At 41.9% G+C, this 22,539-nt stretch overlaps 1 protein-coding gene across 4 annotated transcripts in view; it reads left to right on the top strand.

Moving 5' to 3' along the window:
* Nucleotides 1-22,539, top strand: part of STXBP5L (syntaxin binding protein 5L) — a 60,762-nt gene that overhangs the window by 16,014 nt on the left and 22,209 nt on the right. For all 4 annotated transcript variants that reach the window (XM_081893836.1, XM_081893835.1, XM_081893837.1 and 1 more), the window contains 12 exons: nt 1,342-1,476; nt 2,109-2,172; nt 6,598-6,681; nt 8,778-8,901; nt 10,495-10,573; nt 11,190-11,344; nt 13,714-13,786; nt 14,494-14,641; nt 15,810-15,877; nt 16,903-16,943; nt 20,824-21,038; nt 21,909-22,081. In XM_081893836.1, coding sequence (XP_081749962.1) covers nt 1,342-1,476; nt 2,109-2,172; nt 6,598-6,681; nt 8,778-8,901; nt 10,495-10,573; nt 11,190-11,344; nt 13,714-13,786; nt 14,494-14,641; nt 15,810-15,877; nt 16,903-16,943; nt 20,824-21,038; nt 21,909-22,081 — 1,359 coding nt within the window. The remainder of the gene's footprint in view (nt 1-1,341; nt 1,477-2,108; nt 2,173-6,597; nt 6,682-8,777; nt 8,902-10,494; nt 10,574-11,189; nt 11,345-13,713; nt 13,787-14,493; nt 14,642-15,809; nt 15,878-16,902; nt 16,944-20,823; nt 21,039-21,908; nt 22,082-22,539) is intronic.

Genomic DNA, 22,539 nt, shown 5'->3' with positions numbered 1-22,539 from the left:
TACACCGCACTGAGTAGGGGGGGGGACAGGTGGAGAGATGGAGTTTTCAAACTAGGGGAACAGTTCCACACTGCTCATTGCTGCTTGCTTTATTGGAAATTAGCACAACCCATCTATTTTGCCCCAAGTATTATGTGATGGGCACAAGGCAGCAATTGGATACTGGAGTCGTTGGCAAATTCACTTTGCAAAAATATGACCCAGGCCCAATTCTGCAGATTTAATTTTTTAAATTTTTTCCTCAGTGCTAGGCAGGGATTTGTCACATACGAAAGTACATAAGGGCATCCTACATTCCATGCTCATTTGTCCTTAATTGTTCAGCAGTTCGTGCCACACATTTTTTAAAATATTTTTTTCATTAATCTGGGCAAGTTCTTCTCGGGAGCTCAGTAATGATGATGAGCTTCTGTGCCTGTAGCAGGCTCCCTCCCACACAACCCATTTTCTGCTCATTCTGACTTGGGTTACCAAGGCAATGAATTATTGCACATAAACAGAATCTCAAAGGAGGATAAAGTTTCTCGCCTGCAAGTTTCTCATGGTGCATGAAGCATTGTGCTGGCCAGCGCCTCTGACGCGCCAGTGACCCACCTTTAATTGCTAACCGCATGGTGAGAGTGGCAGTCATTGCTGCTCTTGGTATGCCAGCTTTGTGGTCGTGGGCCGATGAAGGACACAAGGCATCAAGGGGGAAGGCCAAGCCGTCTCAGCCTGCCCCCTGGCTGTTCCCATTGGCTGTGGAACCCCAAATAGAGAGAGCTCACTGCCATTCTCTCACAAGTTCAATTTTTAAATATATATAATTACAATTTAAATGGTGTACAGGTGGAGTGTTGGCTGCTAATGCAATGATCAGTACTTTCTGTTAGGTCGGCCATAAAGAAAGCTGTCCTCATTTAAATTCTCTCGGTCTATTTTGCAAGATTATTGTAAAGAATAAGATGTGGGAAAACCTGAGCTCCTTGGAGAATGGGTACAATTAAACAATGGCACAACTCTAACTACTCTTTAAGCTGCCCTTCCCCTTCTCTAGCTTGCCATTTTCCTCCTTTGAAGTCTCCTCTTCCCAAAGGAGCTATTAAGTGCATACTATTAAACACATTAGTGTGTAATGTACAGTGTGCAGCCAAATACAGATGTAGAACCTTCTCCAAAATACTGAATAATTATTTACTCCTTACCAGGAGAGCTTGTCTAGAACGATAATCTCAATTTTTCCTATACATACTGGAAAAGCTTCAATTTAACTGCTGCAACCTGGTATGATTTGTGCATGTGAAAACAAACTGTTGTCACTGTATTTGTATCCATAACTTCGTTGTATTTTTCCAAATACAGAATTACTTTCTGTCACTTACCATTCCAAAGCAAATGGCTCTATGTTGGAACAGAGAGAGGAAATACTCACATTGTGAACATTGAATCGTTCATACTTTCTGGATACGTTATCATGTGGAACAAGGCCATAGAACTGTAAGTTTTTAATTCACCAGTTTTCTATTTGCTGGTGTTTTTCTGTGGTTTTTTTTAATGAATACCAGTCTCTGTCTATTATATGTGCTGCCTTGAGGTATATTTTTAATCTTCCTCACTTGCATCCATAAAAAGTATTTTCAACAAATGTATTTTCATGTGTCTATTTCCACCCCAAGAAAAATCTTCTGTTAATCTAGAATTAACAGAAATCAAGGACTTCCAAAAAAGATCTGTGTTGACTTTACACTGCATAATTATTGTTCATATAAGAAACAAACATAGACTTAAAGGTAGGGAAATGCAGGACTTTGCTTTGCAGAAGCCAAGTTGATTCTTCCTTGGCAAGGCTTATTCTTCTGTATGTTTAATAATTCTCTCTTTTAATAATGTTTTCCACCAATTTGCCCATGACAGCTCCCCACCCACTTTTAATTCATTGCCTTCTGTCAAGGAGGCCGATTTTGAGTATAATTGCCACTTTCCACCCACAGTTAGGATTATACTCATTTCAGTTATATCACAATATCCACAACATTTGGGTCGACTTCCTTTAATATTGCCCACTTGGCCTACAAGGTAAAAAAACCCCACTTTACTCAGTTTTTCATAGCGTTGGTTTTGATTTGCAGATCCACAAAGACTCATCCTGGCCCCGTGGTGCACCTAAGCGATAGCCCAAGAGATGAAGGGAAAGTGAGTAAGAGGAACTACAGTATTTTTCTTTTGTCACTCCAACCCTTTTCCTCCAAGGAATAGCCTTACGTAAGAATTATTGAACTACTACTGCCTGGTTCACAAACTACAGCATAGTGAGACTTCACAAGCGTGTGGACTCCTGGAGAGGAGTTTGCAACCGCTTTGCTTCCTTTTTGATACTACCCCAGACTGAACTAAGTCAGAGAGCTCATCCCACTTTGCTGTCACATGGCTAGAAAACACAGCTCCATGCAGTTTTCAATTTGTCCTGCCACTTTCTCCAGGAAAAGCTGCTCTTTACCGCTGAATCGGAGCAAACCTCAATCCATGGAAAACCCATTTGCTGTTTGTGCTGGTTCAGTGGTAAAGAGCGTTTTCCACCCCACGCAAAAACAGCAGAACAAGCAGAAGTGTGGTTGAGCCCAAAGTTTGACTAAGTGTTATGTCCTAACCTGGGCTTGTGCTTAAGCGCTCTCTCCTCACTAACTGTAAGCTCTAGCTAGGAACACTCCAAGTTTGGCTTAGCAGGCTGTGTGAACCAGGCTATTAGATACTAAGCAATGTGCTTCAACTGTCTTCTGTGAGTCAAAAACATAATTTTATTTAACTGGAAGCATTTACTTGTGGATTTTGTCATGTGTATATTAGTGCTTGATAAGACTCAATCTTTTTTTTTTTTAAGTCAGTTAAATTTCTTGTGCTTATGAACGGACTGCTTAGTTAGCCAATATAATATTACAGCATGATACAGTTGATTCTAAACTGCATATACAATTTGTAATAGAAATGTACCCTGATAATAATAATCTTACTGGGCTTTTTTTAAAAGTCTCAATAGTTCTTATGACCACTACTTTGCTGATACTGAAAAATGTTTTAGCTAGCTACCATCTGTTTCAGAATGGCATAGAAACCCTGTCAAAGAAAGAGAAAACCACGTGATGGGTAGAAGTTGTATAATTAGACATTTTTTGAATTAGTAATGCCCTTTTAAGTGGTCGGGACAATTTCTGTAAAACAATGTTGGGGGATATGCATGGCTTTTCTAATTTCTGACTGTCGAAGTACAATTTTAAAAATTATATTAAGTCACTAGAGGTAATATTTTATGGATATGTAGCAACTTTTTAAGGCTAGATAACCAACAAGTCCCCCACCCTCACAGAGCTGCTATTTTTAAGAAACTGCAGTTCCCAGGCTTCTTGGGAAGTCATGGGAACTGGATGTGCTTTAAATGTCTGGGGTGCATCTGCCTGAAGATGCACTGGAAAGTGTTGGATAACGTTTGTTTGCTGCACTATCATTTGAGTTCCCTCTAGCATGTCAGGATGAATCCTCCTGAATGCAGGTCTTTTGGAAACGACCAAGGTCCCAGCACCACAGTCATAAACCTGTGAATAAATCGCAGGCTTGCTGTTTGGCAGATTTATCTGAAGAGTGCTATCAGAAGATGTAAATGGCTTGTCCTAAAGACTGCGATATAGATTTATGCTAAATAATTTATGATAAATGATTATAAAATAAAAGACAAAAAGGCAAGAATCGAGAGCTGCCCCTCTTTGTATGAATAGGCTCAATGTTGAGTATCACAGGTAGGCCATGGTATCTGAAGAAAATACGATAAATCATTTTGCTCTGCAACTACTTTTTTCGCCTCTCTCCCTGATTGATCTAGTAACAACTTCAGCCCTATGGAATACACATCTGTAGATTTGAGAAAAAGATTGACAGTGCAGAAAAAAGCAGGGTTCATCACAGAGACATAGTTATGCTCTTAAACTGAGTCACCGGGAGATGACTCAGTAAACTGGAACGGGCAGCTGAAAATGTACCTTATTAACACAGTCATCTGCACTGTGATAAACTGGCATGCAAAAGTTAACTGTTCTGGACTGGCAAATTTTGGCTTCCGTTGAGTTCCCCTGACAAAGCGGTGAAGGCTAAGAGACTAAACCACAACTGGGGAAATAAGAACAGACCTTGACTGCTGCTCATTGTTAGCCTGAGGAGCTTCCCTTCAGGCAACACGATAAGTCAAAAATGGGTAGCTTAGTGCGACGCAGCAGCAAATTGAACAGGGAGGAATGAAGTGACCCTTTGTGCAGGTTCCCTGCTGGGAACTGGCTTGTTTGCTTGCACCAAGCAAGATTGAATTCCCTGTGATGCCCAGGAGTTCAGCCCTCCTTTCTGCAGCCACATGCGATGTCAGGTGTAGGACAGGTGATGCTGTTTCATGGACCAAATGGAGAGGCTTGGTTTAGCATTATGTGTGAATTTATCCACTCTGTGCTAATTGAGTGTGTCTGGCTTTGAGGTCTTAGGCTGGAGACAGGCAACACTTTAAGAGAGCCGGAGGTGGTATGATAGAAGCATTGCTTCCCATGCAGTACGTCAGGGATAGCTATTGTGTTGTCCACAAGGTGTTGTTGAAGTCCAACTGCCTTCATCCCTGCTCATGGACCATGCTAGCTGGGGGAGTGTCAGAGTCCAGCAATATTTGAAGGGCACCACATTGGCTACCCCTGGTGTACATAGTATTTTCTTGTGTCCCATTTTTGCCTCTTGTAAAAGGTTATGCAAATTTACAAAGTTCTTAAAAAAAAAACAACTACAAAATGTGCAAACGAGAAGCCAAACTTGATGTGATGTTAAATACGTCCTTGAATGTAATAAAAAATTAAAAGAATAGTCCAGTAGCACCGTCTCTAAAGTGCTCCTGGACTATTTTTAAATTTTTTATTTCAACTGCATCAGACCAACATGGCTACCTACCTGAATTTTGAATGTAATGTTCATGTTTTAAAAATGCAAGTAGCATCAGAATGAGGTGGGGAGTTTCCTTCCCATGTAAATTGCAGTTTCCAGGGAGCACTTTCTTCAGGAATGAAGCAGGGGAGGAAAAGTTTAGATTCCCACCTACACACCTGCAATGGTCCTGATAAAATATCACATCTAGTTTGGCCCAGAGACGAAAGTGGGACAGGAGAAAGAGTGTACTTATCGGGAGCTGCAACAACTCTGACATACCATCTTCCTCTCGCTGAAAAAACCAAAACCTATTGTCTGTCTCCAGCCTTCATTGTGACACCTTCCAGAGACACAACAGATAATGAATATTATGCAGCAAGTTCCATTCAGGTCTCACAGAGCATTTGGAAAGCAGAGTAACAGGTAAGGCAGAATCCAAGCAAATTATATTAGCATAGGACGCAGTGCTGTTTCCACTGAAGTCAAAACAAAACCTGTTGATTCCACTTGACCTGTACCTAGAAAGCATGGGTCCAAGTGGTTTTCTGTCTGAGCGGTCTTTGCTCCACTGCTTTCCCCTAGAAAACCCGCTGTTTAGGAGTAAGAACAAACATCAATCCGTAAAAAACCAGATGGCTATTTGTTCCAATTCAGTGCTAAAGTTTGGGTTTCCCCAGGGGGAAGGACTGGGGCAAACGCTGGTTGGATAAGCCCCGAGTAAAATTGCAGCTTGAGTCATTATTCCTACTTAGTGTCTTCCGTGAATTAAGTTGAACTGTTGCCTGTAGTTAGGAAAAGAATTCTTCGCAGTGGAATAAAAGCAGATTTTCTAATTGAGGTACACATCTTTCAATGTGTACCTCAACTTAAAACACCCATTTTCTTTTCTGTAAAAGAAAATTGTTTTATGCATGAAAAGATGCTAAGGATATATAATTTAAATAAATAGTTAAATAATAACAGCTAAAGAAGCATTCAAAATAAATGTTTCCTATATTGCCTGTGCTCTGGCGACTTCTAAGTTAGTTTCCTGCAATGTGTTATACCCAGCGCAGCGTTTGAAAAGGGTCTGGAAACTGCAGCTGATGCAGGATTCAGTGGCCCGATTGCTGACTGGAGCAAGACAGTTTGAATAAATCTACACCAAGCTTAGTGTGACTGTGCTGGCTACCAATTAGTTTCCGGTCTCAATTCAAAGTGCTGGCTTTGACCTATAAAGCCTTTTGCTGCTCAGTACCCTAAGGACCACCTCTTTCCACATGAACCAGTCTGGACTCTCCTCTGTGTGCCGTTTTCATAGGAGTTGTGGAAGGTGGCAACATGAGAATGGGCCTTCTCAGTGGTGGCTCTCCGCTTGTTGAATGCTCTTCCTAGGGAAACCTGCCTGCCACCATCACTGTCGGTTTTTAGGCACCTGGCAAAAGCCTTTCTGTTTACCCAGGTTTTTAGCCCTTAATTTGGAGGGTTTGTGCTCATCTTTTTTGTGGGGTGGAGTGGAACTGCATTTTAGGTCCTTTATTCTTTTTTATACTTGGATTTAATGGTTGTTGTTTTTTTACACTGTAAGTCACTTTGAGACCCTTTTTTTTAAAAAAAAAATGTGACAACGAAGCGTAGTAAATCATAAGATAATTATAATTTGAGAACATAATTGTTTTGTTCCCCCCCCCCTAGTTGTTGATAGGCTATGAAAATGGGACTGTGGTATTCTGGGACTTGAGATCCAAAAGAGCAGATTTAAGACTATACTACGATGAGGTAAGCTATTTATATTTCCTTTAAAAGCACAACCCAAATGTTTGGGTGTGTTGGAAAAAATGCTGTTAGTTAAAAGGGGTCCATTTTCAAAAATGTGTACAGTTACTGTAGTTGTGCCAGAGGGTCTAAGTAGACCACTGTAAGCAGGTCAAAACATGTAAAGTAATGGAAAGTATGGATAATTTAGATGGATAAATATTTGGATAAGTATTGATATGCAGTTGTAAATATTATCATTAGGACCCATGGGAGGGATGGGGGGAAGTCAGGAGATTCAATCTCAATATTTAGATTTGGAATTGTTTTTTGTTACATGTTTGTATTTTTAAAAAATAAATAAAATTTTATTTTTTAAAAATAAGTAGAGTTGGTTAAGATTAGGTTGCTAATCTGACTATGTATGGCAGTTCTGTGTTGATTACTTCCTCTATGAATTACTGCATGAATTGTTGTGAATTTACACATAAAAAAGCTTATACAGGCTTCTCAAAGGAAGGCAAGCATAACTTTCACTTTATTTGTATTGCCTTACTGATACTATTTAGGGACGCGGGTGGCACTGTGGTCTAAACCACTGAGTCTCTTGGGCTTGCCGATCAGAAGGTCGGCGGTTCGAATCCCCGCAATGGGGAGAGCTCCCGTTGCTCGGTCCCAGCTCCTGCCAACCTAGCAGTTCGAAAGCACGCCTGTGAAAGTAAATAAATAGGTACTTCTGCAGCGGGAAGTTAAACAACGTTTCTGTGCGCTGCTCTGGTTTTGGTGTTCCATTGCGCCAGAAGCGGCTTAGTCATACTGACCCCATGACCCGGAAAAACTCTGCGGACAAACGCCAGCTCCCTTGACCTGTAAAACGAGATGAGCGCTGCAACCCCAGAGTCGTCTGCGACTAGGCTTAACTGCCAGGGGTTCTTTACCTTTACTACCTGCTCATGTCTGGTCAGAATTAAAATTCTGGTAAGAACTTTCACATCCCTAAGCTGTCTAGAGTCTTAAGGAACACTTTTGCCTATGTGACCCTGCCTGGCCTTTCAAGATCAGTGGTGAAGGCCATACCATCTGTCCTTCATTAGCAAAGGTTTGATGGGTGGGTACCAGGAGCAGGACCATGTTGAATTTCCTTCCCAAGAGGTAAAGCAGGCTCCCTCCGCCCTGTTTTTAGTCGAGTGTGTCTTCCCCTTGTGCATTGTTCTGCAATCTGGACACCACCACCCTGAGCTAATTTTGAGGGGGGGAGGAGAGAGGGGGAAATCCCATTGCGCAAGCCAGGTTCCTTTCATAGGGCTTCAACTGATGAAATTCAGTGCATTGGGCTTCCACTGATAAGAGTTTCTGACTAAGCTTGAGGAAATGCTTTTTGACAGGAAATGCTATTTGACTGTGGACACTCCTGCTTGGAGGCTTTTAAGCAGAGGTTGGATGGCCATCTCTCATGGATGCCTTAGCTGAGATTCCTACATTGCAGGGGTTGGACTAGATGACTCTCATGGTCCCTTCCAACTCTACAAATCTATGATTCTCTGGGGTGCTTTAGGTGAATCCTGCCTACTATGTTTATTTTCATGTAGGACACTTTAGAAAATTAGTTTGGAAAGTGGACTACAGTCGTACCTTGGAAGTTGAACGGAATCTGTTCCGGAAGTCCGTTCGACTTCCAAAACATTTGGAAACCAAAGTATGGCTTCTGAGTGGCTGCAGGAGCATCCTCCAGCCAATCGGAATTGTGGAAGAAGTGCCGGGTGGTCAGCTTCCGAAAATCATTCGAAAATCTGTACACTCACTTCCGGGTTTCGATCATTCAGGAGCCGATTTGTTCAGGAGCCAAGGCGTTTGAGATCCAAGGTACGACTGTATAAATAAAATAGTAATATGGAGCTGATCTATATTAGCAGAATACTTATGAAAAATGTTTCTTATGAGTAGCTTATTTTGTATCATTTTGGTTTTATGTGTACATGTTCCCTAGAGCTGAATTATGGCATTTGGATGGTAAAATAGAGAGGATATTTTGAGCTTCTGTAATTCTAAGGTATAATGGTTTTATTGTCAAATATAGACTATTTTGCCTGTCATTGCTAATATTTTAAATTGTTTTTTAGGCTATTCATTCTATTGGATGGCATAATGAAGGGAAGCAGTTTATGTGTAGTCATTCTGATGGCAGCTTGACTTTGTGGAATCTAAAAAGTCAAAGCAGACCTTTCCAGATAATTGTTCCACACGGTAAGTTATGGGGGGCAGACACTAAACCCTATTTGGTCACACAGAACTGTGACCATAATCTTGACCTTCTAGATAAATAGTGTGCAGATTGTTGTTTCTGGGGGCAAAAGAAGCAATTTACTGCTGTACAGAATTGATTACCCTGATAACTCAATGAAATGCAATGGAAGGATTGCTACATTTGAGGTAGGATTTTCGTTGCACCATTCACCTGATTTTATGTTGTAGCTGTTTCACCTAATCTCGATTGCCATTGTAAAGAAGATGTCAGGGGAATGAATACCCCCACCGTCTCTGAAAAGAGAGAAAGTCTCCAGAAATGGGTCCCATATGAGGTGCAGACTGCACCAGCTGCGCTTGGAATATATCCCAGCAGAGAACTATGCACCCTTCTATTAGTCTAAATATCTGGGGTAAATAGGTCAGGCTTTGCCTTCAAGTAGGGAGAATTGCAGCAGTTTCTGAGTTCAGGCCACAGAAATTGGTTTATCAGCACCTATCTGTTCTTCTTAGCTCAGGACACCCCATCCATCTCTGGATGAACTACTAGCCTGGTTTCCTTTTGACCAGGTGTGGGGAACCTTTGGCCCTCCAGATGTTGTTGAAGTACAACTCCTATCAGCCCAGCAAGCATGGCCAATGGCTAGGGATGGGAGTTGTACTTCAGTAACATATGGAGGGCCTAAGATTCCCCATTTCTACAAGTTGTGACCGGAAGGTTTGGTGAATGGTCACAGAAATTGGACAGCGAGAAATATTCGAACATGCAGTCAGCATTGGAAACCCACAAAATGCTCACAATTGTGTACAGAGATGAAGCTGTAACTCGAAAGACAGTGTATGAGTGTTTTAAGTGTTTCCGTGAAGGGCGGCAAACCATCGAAGATGACCCTCAGTCTGGCAGACCGTTGACGAGCAGAATGGCAGCAAACTCATGAACGGAAATGAGTTCATGAGTTATTGATGTGGGATCGGCGTTTGTCCATCCGAATGATGGCGGAAGAATTGCATATTCTGTTTGAAATCGTTACTGAGGTTACTGAGTTTTCCCATCCTCCATATTCTCCCGATCTGGCCCCACTGGATTTCTTTCTTTTTCCAAAACTGAAATCTGTACTGAAAGGGCACAGATTTTCCAACATTTCACACGTCCAAGCTGCTGTGACAAGGGAACAATGCAGTACAGAAAGAGGACTTCTCCAGAAGTTTCCAACAGTTCTATGAACTTTGTCAACGATGCACTGTATCAGAGGGGACCTACTTTGAAGGTCTGTAAGGCATATATTTCAAATATTTCTTGCTTTCCAATTTCTGTGACTGTTCACTGACCTTTCCGGTCACACCTTATATTTTAGACTGTAAATGTTGCCTCCCACCTGACACCCATTCCAGGCAAAATCTGGCTCATTGAATGGTAGGAATCTACAGATAATCACTACGTGGAATCTTTTTTTTAAATGCACAGTAGGTTATTGTTTCCACCCTGGTTCTTAAAGAATAACCCTGAATTTAATAGCCAGTACAAACAGTTGTGATTTTTGCAAACGTCTTAAGGTAAAATAAATTTGCTATTTCTGTGTGAACTTTTAACAGGTAAGATTCAACGAGATGGGAAAAAAGTTGAATCTTGTAAACCAATTCTTAAAGTAGAATACAAGACCTGTAAAAATAGGTAAGTAGGGTTTTCCCCCCACATTGCCCTTTACTGTGCTGGAAGCTTAATCGCATTAGTAGCTGTTCTGAACCCCCCATACATGCTGTTTCTGGAACCCAGAGGCTGGCAGAATGCTGTAGGTTCCATGTCCACTCTCAGAAAAACAGCACACAGTCCCAGTTAGACTCTGCTCATTTTAAAACATAGGTCTGGAGAACCTCTTTAAATCCTATGAATATGCTGTGGCCATCCCCTTCGTACCTTCTGGAATAGTTGTCTTAAAAGTTTCTGTATTGCAGGCCTTAAGGGGGAGGGCCCCTAGCCTCGCTTCCCAGCATATTTCCACATGAAAGTGCTAGAAAATAATTTGCTTGAAGCAGAGCTGCTAAAAACAGCAGGCAGTCCTGGGATAAATGGACCGGTGGCCTGATTTGTATCAGGCAGCTTCATAATTAAATCTTTTCGCTACTCAGTTCCAGAACCCTATAAAGATCAATGTGAGTCCTTAGAATTTAATCACAATTTACATACAGACTGCATTCCTTTTTTGCAACTAGCAAAAATATCTGGGCTGAAAGTCAGTGCAAAAATCTAAAACAATCTTTTTTTTCTTCTCCATTTCTTCCCAATATAGTGAGCCTTTTATGATTTTTTCTGGTGGACTTTCTTACGACAAACCTTGGAGAAGACCTAGTCTGACAATCATGCATGGAAAAGCAATTACAGTACTTGAAATGGATCACCCCATTGTCGACTTTTTAACTCTTTGTGAAACTCCGTACCCAAATGGTGAGCGTGTTTGTGTTACAATCTTAGCCAGAGGTCTGAAAACAAGTAGTGACCTTGTACTCACAGGAAAGCTGAGTACAGATAGCAGGGTTGGAAAAAATCCTCCAATAATTCCAGTCTCAAAGGTTCTGCCACCCACAGTTGGTCTAGGATTTTGCAGAGCCGCCTCATTGTAGGCAGATTTTTGTGCCTTGCCTGTGGGAATGTGTGGAGCAGAGAGTTTGTTCATACTCATATTGTCAAAAGTTACTGAAGTGTCCCTCAATTTGAGTGGGTGTATCAGATCTGATCTGTATGTGCCGTAACAGCAGAATTACCTTATTTTTCGCACCATAGGGCGCACCGGACCATAGGGCGCACCTAGTTTTGGGAGGCGGAAAACAAGAAAAAAATATTCTGAACCCCAGACGCCAGAACAGCAAGAGGGATCTGGCTTCTGGGATACCGTGTGGCTGCTCTGGCTTCTGGGGTAACCGCGCCAAGCCTCTTCAGGGCAGCGGGATGAAGGCTCCCCCTGCTCAAAGAGGCTGCGCAGGGCTAAAGCAGAAGCCAGGACAGACTCGTCGCTGAAGGGGCACTGCTCCTTCTCTCTCTCTGCGCAGCGCCCCTCCTTCACAGGGGAGGTGCTGTGCAGAGAGGGAGAAGGTGCAGTGCCTTTCAGCGCAGCTGGAGAAGGAACAGAAGGAGACCCTTCTGTTCCTCCTCCGCCTTCGCTGGACAGGCGCGTTGCTCAAGGGGCGCTGCGCCTTCTCTCTCTCTCTGCGCAGCCCCTCTCCTTCACAGGAGAGGCGCTGCGCAGAGAGGGAGAAGGTGCTGCACCCTTCAGCGAAGAAGGAGACCCTTCTGTTCCTCCTCTGGCTTCCAGGACAGGCGCGTTGCAGCGAAGCCAAGGACCCTGCATTCGCTCCATAGGACGCACACACATTTCCCCTTCATTTTTGGAAGGGAAAAAGTGCGTCCTATAGAGCGAAAAATACGGTATCATAAAAAGTACTTCTGGCCACATGTGGCAGCGGGAACAATGTAATAGGTTTCCAATGTGGATTGCATGGTGACTACCTAGGCATCTTCAATGCCCCACATGAATAAAAGGTGCTCCAATGAAAACTGGTTGGTTGGCACCTGTCTGTCTCAGGAGACAATGGAAGAGTGGACCCTTGGAGATGAAGTTGGAGAGTTACAGCTCCTGGTGTGGCTCTAGAGACCGATATGGAGAGACATGGTTTGTTGCAGCTGGGGGCAGATAAACCCATCCCAATGCGCCGATTCAGGTGTACCATGGTGTTTCTTCTTTCTGTGCAGTCGTACCTTGGTGAACAGCTTAGTTCCCAAACGCTGCAAACCCAGAAGTGCATGTTACGGTTTGCGAACTATTTTTGGAAGCCAAACGTCCGACTGGGCTTCTGCGGCTTCTAGTTTGGCTGCAGGAACTTCCTACATCCAATCAGAAGCCGCACTTTGGTTTTCGAACGTTTTGGAAGTCGAACGGACTTCCAAGGTACGACTGTACTTCTTTCTGTACTCCTCCCCATGGTCATTCCTCCTCTGGTCGCTGCTGCAGATACCCCTTGACTGTCTCCAAGCGCTGCAGTCATCTGCAAGGGATTCCTACACTGCGGGGTTAATGTTGCCAGGCTTCACATCATGTTTGCAGACATCTTTGAAATGCAGAGTTGGTCTGCCAATGGGTCTGGTGCCTGAAGCCAGCTCCCTGTAGAACACGTCTTTGGGGGTCCTGACATCTTCCATTTTGTGGACGTGGCCAAGCCAGCATAGATATTGCTGAGACAGGAGTATGAACGTGCTGGGAATTTGGGCTTGGGAGAGCACATCGTTGTCTGAGACTCTGTCCTGCCATGTGATGCCCCAAATCTTCCTGATACAGCACAAGTCAAAGGCATTGAGGCGCCGCTCCTTGTCTTTATACTAAAGACAAATTTATAAGTTCATAACAATCAAGTTTACGACCAAAATAACATCATCTCCCCATCAGTGTTCCAAACAGGCTTTTTCCTTTTTAAAAATCATTTTATTAATTTTTCCGAACCATAATTAACAACAGCATAAATTTCAACTCATGGTACAGCTCATAAGGCAGCTACATAACTTAGTCCAATAGTTCCCTTCCCGTTTCCCACATCTATACCCTTTCTCTCCCTTTTCCCATTATAAATCTTCCCCTTTCCTTCACAGGGAAGTCTTATCTGCATCAGTAGGGATGTAGTTTAACAGCATTTCTTTCAGTTTGGAAAACCCTCTTCAGCGATTCAGAACCCTACCTACAATCCTTCATTTTGTGAATATATATTATCTGGTTATTATTTAATGTTCTAGTTCACTAATATATGTGCTTAATTCTTGATTCTTAGAAGTGCAAGAACCCTACGCTGTAGTTGTACTATTGGAAAAAGATCTCATTGTCGTCGATCTGACTCAAAGCAAGTAAGTATATAGTCTGCAGGATGCTACAATTCATTTGAATGAAGGTCAGCTTTATTTATTTATTTTATCCAAGCTTGGAAATATAGAATAACAAAGACAAGCCATCATGTGTTAAAAAATAAACAGGCTCAGTTTCCATCTGTAATTGTGTAAAATCCATCTTTACATAATTACATAAGTACATAATTTAGAGTCTCTAGCTGTGTAATCACTTTTTATGTGCCTTTCCAAAGCTTGTTGAGTTTTTTGTTTTCCATTTTCCCAATTAAAGGGAGGTGGGAAGAAAATAACCTGGGATTAAAGTTCCAAGTGATAAATGTACTGCTTTTATTACATAAAAGTTTGTGACTCCGTTGTTTTTTCTATGTTTTTTTCCATAACTTTCTTGTTTATCCCACGCTCTTTAGTCTTGCCACCTCAGGTCTTTGCAAAGAGTTGAAAGAGAATGAAGACCGGTCCCTCATTTTGTTGGGTTAACCTGGTTCCCATCACTCTGATTAAAGAGAGGCAAAACTGCCTTATAGTGGAATTTATGTTCAGTTTATGTTGAATTTATCTTTTTAAAAGTTCTGATAAGCTGTCGATTTTTTTTTAATTCCTCCCATAGATTGCTAGTATGTTTTATTTTAGTAAACTTTATGTATTACATAATTTTCTGCTTTAAAAGGTGTGCTAATACAATCCCATAAAATATCTTTCTCAAATAGCTTTCCAATATTTGAAAATCCTTATCCCATGGACATTCATGAATCACCAGTTACCTGCACAGACTATTTTGCTGACTGTCCTCCAGATTTGATTCCTGTGCTATATTCCATAGGCGCTAAGCATAAGAAGCAAGGATACAGCAATAAGGTAAAAAGAGGAAAAGTTGGGTGCATTTTACTGAAGCAGAACTGTATATTTATTGGCACAGTCTTCTGTATAAAGCCTCCAGACTGTACTGTCTGCTTTACAGTACAAGCTTTTAAAAATAAAACTTATTAGTTGATGATGTAATGCAGTTAGGAATGTGGCCAAGCAGATTTCTTTTGAAAGCATATTCCAAATGGTTTATGCTGCTTCTTGGTTTGATTTACTGGGTTGAAAGATAGAACATAGAGCATAGCTTCTCCCTCAAATTTCAGGGGGACAGGAGGAATATATGAGAGAGAGAGAGAGAGAGAGAGAGAGAGAGAAAGAGAGAGAGAGAGCGCCCTCCTGGACGCACATAGGAACCACCCAATTTAGGGCTTAAAAGTAAACACTGGAATCTGGCCCTAAAGCACAAAGACAGCAACTATAGTTGAATGATGACCAAAGTTTATTTTTCTCCCTCAAATAATTCTATTAGCTTTACCCCTCACACTTCCCAACAACCCTTAAGAAGCTACAGTACCTAGAATCCTTTGGGGGCGGAGAGAATGAGTGTGCTTTAAAGCAGGGGTCAGCAAACTTTTTCAGCAGGCAGCCAGTCTACTGTCCCTCAGACCTTGTGGGGGGCCGGACTATTTTTTTTTTGGGGGGGGGGAATGAACGAATTCCTATCCCCACAAATAACCCAGAGATGCATTTTAAATAAAAGGACACATTCTACTCATGTAAAAACACCAGGCAGGCCCCACAAATAACCCAGAGATGCATTTTAAATAAAAGGACACATTCTACTCATGTAAAAACATGCTGATTCCCAGACCGTCTGCGGGCCGGATTTAGAAGGTGATTGGGCTGGATCCGGCCCCTTGGCCTTAGTTTGTCTACTCATGCTTTAAAGGTATAGTGCAGAGCTTTCCAAACTTTTCATGTTGGTGAAACACTTTTTCGACATGCATCATTTCACTACACGGTAATTCAATTTTACTAGCTAACCAGAGGTTGAGCTAACCCCTTTCCAGCCCTGGGAGGAGCACACACAACATTCACAATGCACACCTACATACTGCAGCTGACACACTAACATATATACAGCTGTAAGTTGTCACTTTCCTGGAAATAAAATGCAGCATTTCAGTATTCTAAATGCAACTCCTCTGATGGTGTTTAGGAGTGGCCTATCAGTGGCGGAGCGTGGAACCTCGGAGCACAGACGTATCCTGAAATTATCATAACAGGGTAAGGAAGCTGCTGTTATAGGATGCTGCTTACTGAAGGAGTGGTGGACCCATTTACGGACCCAACCAGTTTCTAATTTTCCCTTGATCTTGCTAGCTGTCCTCGGGGGTTGTCTCTGGTGATTCACAAATTGACTTCTAGGCTTCTTGTCCCAGTTTTCAGAGCTCAGTCTTTCCATGCTTTAATGAAGAGCTGAAAGATGTGAGGCAGCTAGGCTCTTCACAGCTGCCTAACAAGGACTGGCTGTCACGATGACTTACCAGCTGTGTTCAGTCTCTCACCGCAGGGAGACGCAGGGCCCCTCCAGTACAGTACTGCAGGTGTGTGTCCACAGCATGTGCTTAACATGGGCAGCCCCAAACTCGGCCCTCCAGCTGTTTTGGGACTACAACTCCTATCATCCCTGACCACTGGTCTTGTTAGCTAGGGATGATGGGAGTTGTAGTCCCAAAACAGCTGGAGGGCTGAGTTTGGGGGTGCCTGGCTTAACACAATAATAGTGAATTTGTGGTGGATTTAATTGTGCTTTATTAGTTGTTCTACAGTGTTTCCTCATTACTGATCTGTGGATGGACTTCAGCATGAAGTTGCAGGATGTGCACTGATTGGAAAAGAAGCAGTGTGACTGCCCAAAACATTTGCTGCTGCAAACAGTATTGAAAGTGGGATGCATTTGACTGCCCCAATAGCACCATGAGCACAAATCATCATGAATGTGCAATACATAGGGCATCTGCAGGGGCCTTGGTATATATGTGACGTTTAGGCTGTATACAAACTGGAGCTTTAAAGCACATGTGACGCAGATGGGCAGGGTATAAATAATAGAATTCTTTCCCTCAAAGAATCCTAGCCACTGTAGTCTGTTGTAACCCTATGAAGGGTTAAACTAGAATGCCCAGAATTCTTTGAGGGAAGAAATGTGTTTTGAATGTGCTTTAAAGCGTCAGTTTGTACGCAGCCTTACTAAAACGTTAACTGTTCTGTACTTTGTTTTAATTGACTTTTAATCTATTCTTTTTAAGTCATGCAGATGGAACAGTGAAATTTTGGGATGCTTCTGCCAGTAAGTGCCAAAACACAATTTTTAAACCATTAATAACTGCATGCTACAAATTTAAGGGAAATAATTGTTTAATTTGTTCATTATTGAAAGGATAGGATTAATGTAACAAATGGAATGAAACTGATTCCCGACATTTCAGTGCGAATGTTGGTGGAAGGAGACCCACATCACTGTGTGGTTTCTTTGTCCAAAGCCATTTGTTCCCCTTTGCCTCCTGTTTCTGTGACATCATGCTCCAGGGTGACAAAATAAGAAATCCTGAAATGTATATATGTTGATTTAATATTAATTCTAAACCAGAGATGGCCAACCTTTCAACATCTCACTCTTCTACACAGTTTTTCAAGGTAGAGGAATTCTGTTTCTAGGGACAGGGTGATCAAGTGAAACATTCAAATGACACCTAGTTTTTACGCACGTTTACCTGGGAGTAAACCTCACTGAACCCAGCGTGAATTACTTCTGAGCAATGCATGGGGTTGAACTGTTATCCCATTGCAAGGGAAATTATGGATTTAGAGAGGGATGATGAATCAGGGCTTTTATGCTCTGGAAAGGCATTCGTTTATGAAAATTATTATGGCTAGAATTCAGCTTAAGAGCTCCACTAGCGCAAGCACTTTTGGCTGTGCAATGGAACTTCTCCTCCCTGTCCTCTTCCCACATGTCTTCTTAATCTGCTGCAGAGCGTTGGGGGGAAATCCAAAACAGATTTAGGAAGCATGCAGAGAGAGGAGAGGGAGGGGAAGTTCTGTAGCTCAGCCAGCAGAACTGCTTAGTTTGATACTGCCCTGTGCTACTGTGCTTTCGTTCTCTGAATTATATATAGGCTAAAAAAAGAGCCTGGGTACAGCTAGGTTGCATACATGCTATCTACGTTTGTAGCACAAAAATGTAGTTTTCATGTTTGCCCTCAACATACTGCTTTCAATCTTGCTTGATTCTAGATCTAGCCATGCACAAAGATGGGTGTGTGGTTACTTGATATGTGTTTGAAAATCCCCCCATTAAGTTATCCACACCTTTTCCTCTCTGCACATGCCCCGGGAGAAGGAAGATAAAAGTGGTGGTGGCAGTCTTGGTATATGCCCACCCAGAACGCTCTTGGGCAGGTGTTGAGACATCCACTATTGCCAGACCACCTACATGGGTTTTCCATTGCAGGGTAATACAGAATCAACCTGCAATGAGCTTTTATTTTTGAAACGAAACCAGTTTCTCAGTAACTGCTTTTTAGGGGCAACAAATACGCAACGGATCTAAACTGTGTGTGCACTAAATAGAAAACAACAAGTATTCCCTCTCCGTTGGTTCTGGAATGAAATGTAGCGTATGTTGTAGCCCTAAGAAACAAAACGAAATGTAGCGTGTGTTGTAGTCCTAAGAAACAAAATGAGTAAGGGGAAATTTCAGTGATGTTTTAATTCTATGCTATATGGCAGCACAGTGGGGCATATCAGTATAGCTTGTGGTGGTGGAACAGTGGTTACACAGGTATCTAATTCTTGTATTGGTTGATTTCCAAGTGAATCAGCCACACACTGTTATCCGTGAGAGTAGCCTTGATCCTGCAGAACTGGTTTGGCATCCTTTTTTCCTCATCTTCTTCTCCTGCCCCATCTTTAACCTTTGAGCAGGTGGGAGTACGCACTTGTGAACCTGTGAGTTGGGCTTAATTTAAAAGCCTTAAATTTTAGAGTCAAACGGCTGGGCGAAGGGGCAGGGCAGAGAAATGGAAGATCCTGGATCCAAAAAGGAAGAGTGGTGGTGGTGCTGGAGGAAGAGGCTCATTGCCGTCCCAGGTTCTTGGATGCTCACTTTCTTCCACCTCCTTCTCTCCCCCACCCCTTTCTCTCTCCTCTGCAACGCATCACTTTTGAGCGATGGTAGGGCTTGTTGCTTACTACAGGGGAGTAATTATCTTGCTCTCCCTATTTGTGGCACTGTTATTGTTCTTCAGACTTGGAAGGTAGGGTGTCTGTGCTGCCAACACACACCAGTCCCAGTTGCTGTTTCTCCAACATGTCAATTACACTGCTCTGGAGCAAGAATCAACACATTTGCAAACGAGGCAGTTCAATTAGTCTGCAATAGTAATCATGGCCACCATTCAGCAGAGCCTCGGGACTGATTTGTTGAAGTGGTGAACCATATGCCGCTCAAACACTTGGTCTATTAGCTGGCTCTTTCTTGACTCCAAGCAGGACTCTGGGTTGCCATGTTATTAGGACAGAAGTTTGGCACTACATCCAAGTACATTTGTTTTGGATCTTGTTAAATAGGTGGTTGTTTAAGGAATTTTGCCATTCCTTTTGAGAACAGTGTAGCATGAATGAATGCAAATTCAGACTCCACTTCCAGAAAACAGAAAAGAAGACTAGCAGGTTGGTTGCTGTGTCCGTGGCACAGAAACACATATTTGTGTTGTGAGCAATGCTTTGCTGTGTGAGGGGCTAGAATGTGCAGCGGTGGGAACTCCACTGTCTGTGCCTTTTTAATGTTGTGTTTTAATGTTGTAACCCGCCCTGGAACCTCGGGATGAAGTGTGGTTAATTAATAATAATTAATTACAGTGCTGAGTTACACAGAGTTGTGTGGTAAAGAAAGATGATAGAATTCACATTACTTAAGAACCTCTTGTAGCACATAGCATAGAATTGTGTTTAGAACAAGGGAGATACAGTATTTCATACAGTGTGACCCCTGAGCAGCAGTTGTGTTCCCTAAAAATGCCAGTGCAGTGCTACCTCATCAGGGAAAGGTGCTTCAGTGTGAATTGCACCAGTGTTACAGGAAAAAAATACTGAAAATACATTTGTATCCCATATAAATGTTGATAATTGTTGCAAATAATTCAACAATAGATATACGAAGGAAGTTGTTAGGTAAGGCCTTTTGAGGCGTTCTCCCTCTATCTGTGTGGCTTGTGTATTTTTCTGCATTCACCTTGTTGGCCTTCCTTTTACAGTAGTTTCTCCTAGGTTTTAGGGTTCTTGCTTTTGTCCAGGATAGCCTGGTAGATTGGAGATCCTTCCCATGGATGAGTCAACCAGCAGTTGGCCTTGCTCCTTGATTAAAAGGGGGAGGGAATGTCCTGAAGGATATTTAATGCCTCCCTTGAGAATAGGAACTTATGGTAAGAAAAGTCCTGGGTTTTGCACTTTTCAAATGGAAGCCAGTAATGTCAAGCTGGCCAGACGTATGTTGAACAACTGTGTCCAACTTACAGGATGGGTAGGGTGATAGATAAAGATTTGAGCACCCTTTGCACATCTTATGGACTCAGAATTGTATGAATATCTTCAGTATATACGGTATATTTTCATTCTTTTTACTGTAATCTTAAAAGGCATTACACAAAAAAGCAAAGAAAGTAAATGGGCGGGATTGAACTCAGGTGTTGCATGTGTAGAACGTGGTCCATCTCCTCTCCACCAGTAAATCCGCTCTGGTGGTGTGGGGAAAACCCCAGAACAGGTTTGGAGGGAGTGCAGAGGGGGTTAAGTCCCATTGCATGAGTCAACCTTGTTCTGTACACACCTACTCCACTTAGTGCTACATTGGATTCCATCATATATCTTCAATTTTTTTAAGGTAGAGGATTCCTTATGTTGAAAGGTTGACCTTCTTTTTCATACGCCCTAAAAGAGCAGGGCTCTATCCTGCTGCTAAGGTATGTCTCTCTTTTTGGTCTTCTCTGAGAGCAGAGCACAGATAACGTTAGATATGATCTAGTATGAAACTCAATAATGCTGCATTTTGCACTGTTTCACTGTAGTATCTAACAATACTGGAAAAGACAGATTGTGATATTTACAGATAATGAGCATATATTAATCTAGTTTAAAGCAATATAATAGATGTCTTCAATATTCTCCAGTTACACTGCAGATGTTATACAAGTTAAAAACCTCAAAGGTTTTTGAAAAGCAGAAGTTAGAAGGAAAACCAACCCCAGAAAACACAGAAGAGGATCCTTTTGCCATCCAGTTGATGTACTGGTGCCCTGAAAGTAGACTGTTTTGTGTAGCAGGGGTCTCTGCATATGTTATCGTTTACAGATTCAGCAAGCATGAAGTTAATACTGAAATCTCAGTAAGTTTGCATGAGTTTGCTTATCTATTGCATTGCTTACTTCAAGGCTTGGTGTGGAGTTTTGAAACACATCATATTCCAGAGTTGCATGTAGCATAAGTGAAAAGCTTAGATTTTGTTAATCAAGTAAAATTTCAGATAGATGGGATGTTGCAACACAGAACTATGTTTGAAACAGGCAGTGCAATAATGACTGCACGTTTTAACTTTCTCTATGTAATGTATAAATATATGCAAGTGATTGTAACACTATTTCATGTGTGCTACTGTGAACTGTTATGTAGGAAGGCCCTGGGTACAGATTGCATTTGAGCCAGTTGATTACTTAAAAAAACAACAACCCAAAATCAAATTCTCAGATGCAAAACATTTTACTGGGTGGTACTGTCTTTCTTCATAATAACCTTGTGTTTCTGTTTCTGAGATAACATTAGTGGCCCAAAACTCCCAGGAGCCCAAATTCATGGTGATGAATCTGTTGAACAACTGCTTTAAGTACCCTCTATCTCATGCTTAGGAAGAGAGAGCAAAAAGCCCATTGTTATCCTCGAAATTCAGTTCTTAGGTTATAAGACTTCCCACCCCATTTGTGTTAGTTCTTTAGATGAAGGTCAATTTCATCTTAAGTTGTTGTTGGGGGCCAGGTATTGGTTGGTTAATGGGCAAGTTCTGTGGAGGATATTTAGTGTTGATGATATTTCCATTCCTCCCCTTCATTCATTCCTCCCCTTCATTTTAACTGAACTAATACCTTATCAAATGAATCTCTTGATTGCTATACTAGGAACTGACCGGATTTATTGCTGCTACTTATTTTTATTCAGAAAATACTTGATTTCATAAGATAACTTGGGTTTTAATTTCCTTAAGTCTTTAGAGGTGCACCTCCAGAGTGAGGCTGAAGATATCATGAGTCCCGAGGCAGAAATGATTCCTCCCTTTCCAAATGCCTCTTCCCCTCTTCCGTCTTTAAAAGATCTCTCAGGCAGTACAAACACTGTGGCATCTGAAGGAACCATGAAGGACAGCATCCCATGTCTCAGGTAAACCATTTAGATGGGTGAAAGGTTTCTTTCCCTCTCCCTCTGTTGTCCTCTCTTCTGTCAAGGATATAAAATTCCTTAAGGCAGGCAGGGATTTGGTTTTTTTACATTTGCTTGGCTTGTATTGCGTTGTGTAGAACCCAGTAATGGCCAGTGGAATGGAATGAGGTGGCAAACCTTTACTGGCTTCCTAGGAGCCGTGCATTTAGTATTGTGGACCCAAATTTATGGAACTCCCTTCCAGCTGAGGTCAGACAGGTATCCTTGCTGCTTTTTTTTTATTCCAGCAGGCATTTTAATTGATGCTTGATTTTCCAGTTGTATCTAACTTTTATTTTTTCATATCTAGCGTGTCTAAATAAATGATGAGATAAAAATTATTGAAATTAAACAGGATGATGATGTATCAAAGATGATATATAAAGGGGCAGATAAAAATATAGAAAGTATACTAGCCA

Source organism: Podarcis melisellensis (assembly GCF_964234715.1).
Source record: "Podarcis melisellensis genome assembly, chromosome: 17".
NCBI classification, from domain to species: Eukaryota; Metazoa; Chordata; class Lepidosauria; order Squamata; family Lacertidae; genus Podarcis; species Podarcis melisellensis.
The sequence above is the reverse complement of the archived record's forward strand: the minus strand, read 5'-3'. Positions and strand labels throughout refer to the sequence as shown.